General features: G+C 35.4%; 1 protein-coding gene across 1 annotated transcript in view; it reads left to right on the top strand.

Moving 5' to 3' along the window:
• The window catches only part of LOC113240420 (C3 and PZP-like alpha-2-macroglobulin domain-containing protein 8), a 61,102-nt gene extending 52,921 nt beyond the window's left edge, over nucleotides 1-8,181 (top strand). Inside the window, exons 8-17 of the mRNA XM_026477709.1 lie at nucleotides 734-953; nucleotides 1,174-1,462; nucleotides 1,839-2,237; nucleotides 2,416-2,525; nucleotides 2,742-2,887; nucleotides 3,026-3,218; nucleotides 4,510-4,666; nucleotides 5,339-5,490; nucleotides 5,678-5,837; nucleotides 6,086-8,181. Coding sequence (XP_026333494.1) covers nucleotides 734-953; nucleotides 1,174-1,462; nucleotides 1,839-2,237; nucleotides 2,416-2,525; nucleotides 2,742-2,887; nucleotides 3,026-3,218; nucleotides 4,510-4,666; nucleotides 5,339-5,490; nucleotides 5,678-5,837; nucleotides 6,086-7,858 — 3,599 coding nt within the window. The 3' untranslated portion in view covers nucleotides 7,859-8,181. The remainder of the gene's footprint in view (nucleotides 1-733; nucleotides 954-1,173; nucleotides 1,463-1,838; nucleotides 2,238-2,415; nucleotides 2,526-2,741; nucleotides 2,888-3,025; nucleotides 3,219-4,509; nucleotides 4,667-5,338; nucleotides 5,491-5,677; nucleotides 5,838-6,085) is intronic.
• Nucleotides 8,182-10,357: the final 2,176 nt, after the last annotated feature.

The following is a 10,357-nucleotide window of genomic DNA, read 5'->3' on the forward strand; positions in this document are numbered from 1 at the left end:
CAACAATGTAACACGGGTATTAAAAAATGGCTCTAAGTAGTTAGCATAGCGTCTGGCCCGGTTTGCTACAAGACGCCGGTGGGAATCCGGTCGGATCGAAGGAATTTGTGTCTAAGTGTAACCTTTGTTATTAATAATTATAATAAACTGCAGGAGCAATGTCAGAAAAAATAATTGAATATCGTGGTAGTAAAACATTGTGACATTCAATAAAAACTTGGACAAAACCTCTTGTTTTAATTCTAAAATGAATAAGCACCATCAGAGCCATTTCTTCATACCCGTATTACATTATTGCGATTTTCTCATTTAGCATTTTTACGCTTTCTCGTCTATTTCTTATCTTTACTTGACGGGTGGTTCGATTGAGGTTGATTTTGCTTTCTTGTAAATTTGGTAAACTTCAGTCGAATTTTTTTTTTTTTATAGTATGATGGTAAAATTGTGACCGTTGAATAATCATACTTCTCAACTATACCTCCTTTGCCACAAAATCAGAAAAAGAAATGCATTCTGTTTCATTTCGAGTTTTTTGAGTGTAAATCGGTGTTAAAAGATGTTAATTCAATTGCTACTTTATTTTTTCAATATAAACGTTAAGACTACTTTATAATATAAAATAGTCTAGGAACAAAAAAATGAGGATATAAAGTTTATATCCTCATTTTTTTTGTTCCGTTTTATAATACGTATGTGTCGGTGTGTGTACTTAACATTGAAGTCATAATTCCAGGTTACGACGTCCATCTAGCAAGTGCAGAGCAAACAGATGACGAATGCGAGGGTGCGGATTCGTGGTGCGCATGGTGGGTCTGGTGGGAAGGTGGCAGACTCTCTGTAGGACGAGGAGCAGCTCCATCTGAACGGAGACTCTTGGTGTGGCCGTTGGCGAACGATATGCGTATCAAGTATGTCGGATTCAGTGCGCTATGGGGTGATAAAGCTGATTTCAGGTAATTTTGAAAGTTTTCTTTTTGTACATTAAAAAAAACTACACAGGTTAAAGTTTTTTTTTTATTGCTACGTGCAGTAATTGTACCATAAATAAAAAAGGCAACTGATGGAAATCCGATGACAGCCAAAGCACGAAAATTGCAGAGACATATTAAGAAAATAGTTGCACTGTACATAAATACCGTACTTAAATCCAGTAATGATCTATGCGTTTTTCAGGATTTGGAACTTCAACGAAGAAGCAGGATTCTCGCAAGTCTTAGAACTTGGATTGCCACATGGTGTTGTCCCAGGCTCTGCAAGTGGCACCCTCCTTGTCTCAGGAGGTCTGCATCTTCCGCTTTATAACCAACAATTAGATTCTACAGACCAATGGGCTGAAGTTTGGCGAGACTCGCAACTTTCTGCCGCTTCTGCAAGTCTTGCACCTCTATTGGCTTTGGAATTCATTCCTCATTTAGTTGATGAAGGAGAAAGGGAGCGGATTTTGAAGAAATTGCCGGAACAGGTAAATACACACCAGCTTGTTAGCTTTAAAAAAACTGAGAATTGAAAACGAATATCTACTTAAACATCTTTAACAGAGTTTGTTTAATTAATTCTTAAACATACTGAGAAATTGTCAAATTGTTATTGGCAATACTTAGATTTTATTGTATTGGCAACATATTTTTACTCATCTTTCAATTTCGCTGTACTCAATGCTGGCATCTTTTATTTTAATTAATAAGATAATGCAGTCCAGTGCTCAATTTTATGCTTGCATTTTTATTTATAGAGAGTTCATTAACTTTCATCACTAAATTAAATATTTAAGGAACGTTAAAATGTATAGGTTGACTCTTACAATAAGAAATCTTAACATTAACCAAAAATTTTTCCAGGTTCAAATACTTCTATCATTCCGTAAATTCGATAATTCCTTCAGCGATCATCCAGGCATGAGCAGCCACTTATCTACTATTAAAATACTGGAAATTCTCACTAAAATACAGTCTTACTATCCAATTGATCCAGAGCTGTTATTGTCTATCAAAAAATGGATACAAAACAGACAGAACGACGATGGATCTTTTACGCCATTAGCTGCTGATAAAGAAGTCGACTATTACCCAGTAGAAATACCTATAATGAACGGAACAGACAAAGAAGTTGATGTTAATGAGTATTACTATTATGACAAAGATGGCAATATGACGGAAGAAGAAATAGAATGGGAGAGAAAGGTTGAAGTAACTGCAGAAACCCTAGTTGCGCTACTTGAAGTTGGTGTGGAAAATAAGGTATATATTTTTGATAATAACAAAGATACCTTTGTCGAGCTAGTTTTGTCACGAAAATCATTATAGTATGAAGCCTCGATTACACATTTTTTTTAAATTAGGCTGTTGAATTCAACTTGTTACTGAACAAATTTTTTTGATTCCTAGATTTAGCTTTTCTATTCATTTCTGATTTCAGATGGATGCTGAAGTCGCTACCAGAGCACAAACATATCTGGAAAGCAATATACATAACTTGACATCACCTGCTGCATTGGCGGCTACGGTGTTGGCACTCGTTATGGCCAGGTAAGCCACATACATGTTCCAATTGTTTATACAGGTTCACTGTGACGCTTTGTGTTTAATTTTAATTGTCATTTCAGTCGCTCAAGTTAAGTAGCTGTCACGTGCACTTACAGGTCTTTTTAGGGCAATTACATGCACTTGCACACCCTTTTGTCAGATGCCCTTGAATGCATGTATAAATGATATATGCAGAATTGATTCTTATGTAATTTTCAGGAGTCCCATAGTTCCTGAAGCACTGACAATTTTAAGAAACGCATCAACTACAGAAGAGGGTGAGTTTGGTTGGCCAGCTCCACGGAAAGATGCCTCCGACTGGCTGCTTGAAGAAACTTCTAGAAACATTAAGACTACGTCATACGGTACGCACGATCATATAAACTATAACATTTTTAACACACAGCTCTATTGACAAGAAGATACTGAGTATTTTGAAGTAGTCAATACAGTTGTTTTATTATTATTGTTTCACTGTTCCCTTCGAAATATTATCTTTGCAGAAGCAGTAACAATGGAGCAATATGTAGCCGGCGTACGAGTATTACTAGCGGCTTGCGCACGCGGTGCTCTCGCTGAAGGCGAAGCTGCTGCAAGATTCCTCTACTACCGAGCATCAACTTTGCAAAGACATCCGAGTCTGACTTATAGCGCTACTAAAGCCGCCGCACAGTATGCTGCTCTGGCTCATGATAGGTGAGTGATATGTCCTTTAAGAGCCAATTAGAATAGAATAGAAACCATTTATTTATTACAACGCCACAACACACAAATACACTGAAATAATCAATAAAAAGACAAAGTGAAAATAAAATGCGCGACTGTGGCATACGTAAAAGGATCTAATGTCACAGCCAAGCAAAAGTCGGTAACATTAATTTTCAATGGAGCCTAACCCTACCCTAGTATGCAGGATTCATTCTATAAAAGACAACGTAGTGAAGTTCAATTAGCAATGCAATGGCCACGTTGTAAAAAAGCAAGGTTTATGTTGCATAAACCTAAGACACTATTTTTAAATAGAAAACTACTGTGAGATTCTACTCATATTAACTAAACTGACGTATAATTCTAGTCGAATCTTTCCTCAACGTGTTTCCAATAAGTTTTTCGTTTCGGAACACTATTGTTGTGGAGTCGATCTTATGCCGAGAAACACAGACATGGAACACGGATTTTACAAACCCGATATTGTTGGGAAAACAGCTGAAGTTTAATGGATTGAATTAGTATAATTGTGACTATAATAAACCATTTATTTCAGGCCATAGCCCATAAGATATTGGTGTTAGTTACAAAAGAAAACCTTAGAACTATGTTAGTATGATTACATTGAATTTTGAGATATTGATAGAAAATTTAAATATTAAAATTTGGAAAATGCACAATTATTACTTAATTTGACCAATTGTAATGTTTACCCAAAACTTTAAAATTGTACAGTCAAAACGATGGACAAACATCCACAGGATGCCATTGCCACTGTCACGCACTCGCTTTAGCAGAGACAACACTTTTTTTACGCATAAACGTCATCTGTTCGCGCTTCAGCAAACATGCACTGCAGTGCCGTGGCAGTCCCAACAGCATCCTGAAGATGTTGTTGTATTATACTCGTATTGAGTTGTATGTAGGCTGTGTATATCTAACCCATAGACTATTCGAATACATTGACTGACAAAAAGCTTTAAAAAGCGTAACTTTCACCTCTTTTGTACAACGAGTGAATCTACGGGCCAGCATGTTTCCTCTCACTCTGCGCTCCCTTTCAATATCTAGATCATCTTTCATGCTGTCAGTACTAACGTGACCAAGATATTTAAACCTATCAACTCTATTAAGAGGCGTGTCACCAAGCGTTGAGGATGGTACAACATCTGGATTTCATAAACTATGAAAAGCATCTAAAAGTAGCAAAAAAAATGCATCAATTATATAGGTACCAAAGGTAATAAAGAAATATGAATAACGTTTTCTGCATTTGCAGGCATCGAGCGCTAACAGTATCCCTAGCAACAGCAGGCATGGAATTGACGGATACACTAGAGCTGAGAGCTAAGACACCGCCTCGTCCCCTTCAATTGCCAGGGCTGCCTACTAAAGTATTCGTTTATGCTACCGGAGCTGGCTGCGCTACTGTTCAGGTGCGTATATTTTTTTATGGTATTCAAATGGTATTTGACGATCTTCTTGAAGGAAAGTAGATACTAGTGGCAATGGTCTGTTTTATGTATCCTGCACTCATACACTATTGCTCGTGTCGCTTTACATTTATAGTAAAAATAGGAGGTAAGGTTCTCCTTCATCAAGCTTACCATTTTGGAATTTTTACCGTTCCTATCGCAAGCGACATAAAGTTGAATTTATTCTTGACGTGCTCAATCGGTAATTGCTTGATTTTCGTCTTTTGGTGAGGTATAAAAATCCAAATCTAGAATATGCACGTATAATGGAAAAAAAAACTTAAGGATACAAATAATGTGTGCAGTATAGTCAGCAAAACAGTTGGCGACCATGCGTCTTCCTCTCTTTCGTGCGCCCCGCACCGTACACTGCGCCAGTGACGGCTGCTTATGGTGCCCGATCAAAGACGAGACGTGAACACCTGTCTGGGAGATTTTCCACGCAGAACCCATTTCATCCAATTCTTTAACACTTTCACACAACAGTTCAGGTCAAAGTTCCGTAAAGTCGCATTAAACACTTACCTCTAGATGTCGTACGTCTAGAGTGTCTTAAGTGTAACAAGCGACAAGTGCGTTAACATCAAATCTGTATAAATTATCGTAATCACACATCCCTTTTTTAATACTCAGGGCACCATAACCTATTCAACGTACACACCAAAGCCTGAGAACGCTCTGCTGAATATTCAAGCGGCTATCATCGAGGAAATTCGTCCAGAGCGAAGCAGCATTGAAGACTTGCAAGGAATCCTACCTTCTCTTATCATTAAAACTTGCTTCAAGTAAGAACAAATATTATACAACTGACATGAAAATATAAATTAGGAAATTTCCAATAAAAAAATGATTCTGTGTTTTATCCAGAGTATTCAAATGCAAACATGGTTGTATCTAGAAAAATATTGTTATTTATTTATATTAATACTTAATGCCGAAACTAAAATTGTTCAAATTTAACCTATATTTCAGATGGAAGGGCAAGGAACGATCCGGTATCCTAAGACTAGAGTCTTCACTGTTCTCTGGTTATGAACTGCATTCTGTTAACCCAGTCGTCCTAGATGGCGCTACTTTTGCTGACTTGCACTATGGATCTAGAGGAGAATCTGTGTGGTTCGTCTTTGCTAATGTAAGTATCAACCGTTTTTATTTTTGACATTATCTTGCTTAATTTAATCGGAAAAAGAGTCTTTCTTGCTTAAAATGAGTTCTCACTATGTTCGCACATTATTTTAATAGATCAGTATCATCTCAGTAATAAATAATATATAATAATAAATAATAATAAATTGTGAGCAAATTGCAGTATATACAAAAAAGAGATTTTTGTTACATTATTGTAATAAAGTTATTAAAACATTACCATAATGATTACAGATAAGTTCTATATGTCCAGTCTGCGTAACCTACGAAGCACGTTCTAAATTCGTCATCACTAGTCTACGACCAGCATTTGCTAAGATTTATCCATCGTCTCGTCCCGATCTGGCTGTAGAAACCTTCTTCCACGCAAGACCTGGAAGCCCACTCCTGAGAGGTATCACTGACGATGATTTCATCACTTGGTTTGATAAAACTGAACTCGCAAGTCTTAAAATTACAGCCAGCATTGATAACATTTGTGAATGTGGACGTATTTGTAGTCGCGATTATGAATTTAGAAAACCTGACGATCAGACTGAGAGAAATATCGTAACCACGAAACCAACAACTGAGCCAACTACTACCGTGAAAGTAAATGCAGAAACTACTACGTCAAAAAGTGATAATATTACTAGAAATTATGCAATAAACGATATTACCACTAGTGGAAATTATATATCAACTGCAGAGCCTGATAGAACAACAAGCAAGCCAACTACCCAAATAATAAAAACGGTTATTGGGAAAGATAATATAGCTCAATCTGAGACTATCAGTAAACTTTTCATAGACCAACTATCTACCACTACAAGTGCTTTGGAAGAAACAACTATTTTGGGATTAGATATAACTTCTAAACAAGAAATTAAACAAGATATCCCTGCTGCAGTTCCTAAAAATAGTGGAAACTCTTCGAAGGTTGAACAAAAACATACTGATGAACCAATTATAGTGCCAACAGCAACATATATCAATCGATCAAATGATGTCAAGATAGAAAACAAGATATCTCCTATTGTGCCGAAATCAAGTGGTGAATTAATTGTACAAAAGATACCTGTTTCTAAACTTGTGCCAAAAAAGGAAGAAAATAAGAAGAAACAGCTACCGCGAAGGAAAGGTACACTGAAAGCCACTTATGGAGAAAAGGAGAACATGTTCCTAAAAACTAAATCGACTAATCATACGGAACAAAACCCAGAATCACATAAAATGATACCTCAGGCTAAAGAAATTTTACTGACTAAGCCCTTAGAAATCGTAAAAACTATTGAAAAGTCACATTCGATAATAAAATTAACCAAAATTGACAAACCCGGAAAAGTTGTTAAAGACGAAAAACTAACTGCTAAATCCGTAAAAGAGTTAAAATCAGCAAACGCAGAGGAAGAAATAAAATCTGTTGGAAAACCAAATAAGGACAAAACGCTAAAAGTAATCGACAAAGTAACTCAATCGCCAATACAAAATGTGTCCAAAATAGAGAATACACATATTACACTAGCAGAAACGTCCATATCACCACATACAATTGCTGCCATAACTAATAGTAATATAAAAAATATTCACTACAGGACAAAGAAACCTAAAGCCGCCACCCAAATCAAAAAACCTTCCATAGAATACACAAACCATTCTGAAACCAAGCACCAAGAACAACAGAACAACAAGAACGACAGTCACACTACCGTTATTAAAATTAATAAGACGAAAATGAAAAGTATCAACCCAGAAAAATATGCTGCTAAAACTATAAAATCTATAAACAAAGAGATACATAAATTGCCACCGACACCTGTATCTGAAACGTCAAAAACGTTAGCTGAGATACCACGGTCTGATATAGCACCAGAAAACAAAGGTGGTTTTGAAATATTAGACAAAAACCGTCTGTGGGAGCTTCTCAAAGAAGGTTCGGATGAAGAAGCGAAATTAGACGATAAGTTACAAGTTCACAATAGATTAATTTTAGCACAAAATATGTCAAAGGAGAATCGATCCTTATAAACCTTGTTATGTAATATGTAAGACACAAAGTCGGTGAATATTTTTGTAAATCTCCACTGCCTGTACCGATTGTTCAAATCCAACCGGGAATGTGATGTAGAAAAACATCAGTAAATCTTTGAATGGATTTTCAAGTCAATAATGCACAATTTGCTTATAAAACTCAAAAGTAATCGTCATGTACTTAAGTAAAGTGATAAAATCTCAGTGGCAAACTAAAGTACTTAAAACGCTTATTATTAAAATGTAAGTCAGCAAAGGCTTGTCTGTATAAAAGAACAAACTCGCTGTCGTGCATGTACCATACGATTCTCTGTACAATTCCAAATAGATTGGCTTCTGAATAATAAAGCAAATTTCTAAAGCACTTTTTATTGTTATTGTTAGAATGTATTTGCACTAATGGTTTGTAAGTATTTATAATTTTTAAGGATAAAAATAATTGTGTGTGTGCTGTAAATTTTAATTGCGTAATGATATCGATTTTCTTACATTAAAGTACAAGGAACAGAAGTTAAAAAGCGTTAAGTACCGTATCTTTAATTTTTTTTAAACTAATAAAGGAAGGCGTCGAGTTTAGAGCTATTTAAGTCACATTTAAACAAAAATATTGATAACAGTACCTAAAAGGATAAAATAAGAATTCAATCGCTATCATTACCAAAACCTATTTGTAAATAATAAAATAATAAGCTTAATTTTTAGTCTAGTGTTAAGATGCGCGCTGTGACTACAATGTTTTATGAATGGTAACGCCCGAATTGCTCAAAGCCAAAAAGTTCATTTTTATCTCCTACTCTTTGTTACTCCCTGCCAAAAGTAGCTTGACTTAGATGGTAATGTGTAGCTCTCTGATTTTTTTAAATATTGGTGGCAAAGGGAATGAAACTGGCATGAGCTGCAGTCATAGAGATATTTTGTTCTAAAATCTCAGATCGAACTCAAAAGTAATGAGGACTATGACAGCTCAATTACAGTAAATCTGTCAGCAGGACACTACAGCATCTTAAAAGCCGAGATTTATAAAATGATATTCGACGTCGATCTTGCAAAAATAGCGAACTAAGCATGTTTTCTTGAATTTAAAAAACGAACTTTGTCTAAATTAAAGCAATTTCTTGCTTAAACTTCCCGTTCTTCCTAACAAGCCGCATATGGGTCACGTAATGTACATCGTTAGGGTGCGTACAGTGCTGGTGAATGTGCCTAATGCGCAACACTCGCGCCAAATGCCACCTATGCTTACTTGCCTTGAGTGATTTGTTACATCAGCTGTATGTCCTACAATGCAGAAACTGTATTTGCAATAAAATGTTTAAAATTTACGAATTTGATAAACCATCAACCAATCAGAGACCTACATATTGTTTAGAATAGTATAGTGTAGAACGTTATACTACAATATACTGCCTATAGATACTCCTTTTGGAATATAATTAATGAACCTAGAATGCTAGAGATAAAACTTTATAGTGTTCCCTATCCTATCCTATATACTTTTAGGACTTCTATATTATAATTTAATTATACTCTAATTCAATGGTTGTAACGAATAGTTTATTTTAAGATGCTTTGTAAATATTACGAGAATTGCCAAAGTCGAAATTACTAGACAAATAAGTCCTTCTTTTAGATATATTTACATTGGACTTTCAACCTTTTGTTGTGGATCGCATGTAGTAATTTGTAACCCGTACATGACCACTCAGCAAGGAATGAAATTTTGGTGGCTTCTTCAATATGAATAGCAGATTATAATTAATTAATTTAAATTATTATAATTAATTAAGTAATTAATAAATAAAGAGAATGGAAGTTACTGGACGAATTGAATAGTCTACCTATTTGAAAGTAGCATAGAAAATACAATTGTACAGGACTTGACAAAGCCAAAATTCTTAATTTCGATTTATGGCCCGAGGTAATTGAGATTAACGGCCACCAAAATAAGTCTGGAGCATGTCTGGAGGGAAAATACTCAGTTGCAAAAACTTGTGCGAGCAAATGTGCAAATCTGTGAAAAAGGAAAAATATACAGCCGAGTAATTTTCAGGTTAGTTATCTCCATCTAATTTCGGTGGCAGTTGTTATTATTTAAGTATTCGAGTATCTTATCGTGAAATCCGGTTACTACACTCGAATATTAAATAATGCTTCATAATAATATTCCACAATATTTAAATAACAAATTTTGCCACTAAATTAGGTACAGAAAAAATATTTAAAAATTACCCAGCTATGGCTTCGGTAGAGAATCAGCATTCCGACTAGTAGTTCCGATCGGTTTTTAAATTTACTGCATCATCACTACAACAAAGGAAGAAAGTTCTCTAGTGTAGTTCTTAGTCTAGAATAAAATGCTAATGCCCCAGAATTTCCATCCGTCTAATCTATCTTCTGTATCTATTGTACGTAAATGTAGTAGTCTCTTACACTAAGCTCTCTTAGATGTTTTGTGTTGTTCGTTAAAACTGTATAACGTCAGAACTCTTCTAGTTA

This window comes from Hyposmocoma kahamanoa, unplaced genomic scaffold, assembly GCF_003589595.1.
Source record: "Hyposmocoma kahamanoa isolate Upper Pololo Valley unplaced genomic scaffold, ASM358959v1 138, whole genome shotgun sequence".
In the NCBI taxonomy this organism is placed as follows: Eukaryota; Metazoa; Arthropoda; class Insecta; order Lepidoptera; family Cosmopterigidae; genus Hyposmocoma; species Hyposmocoma kahamanoa.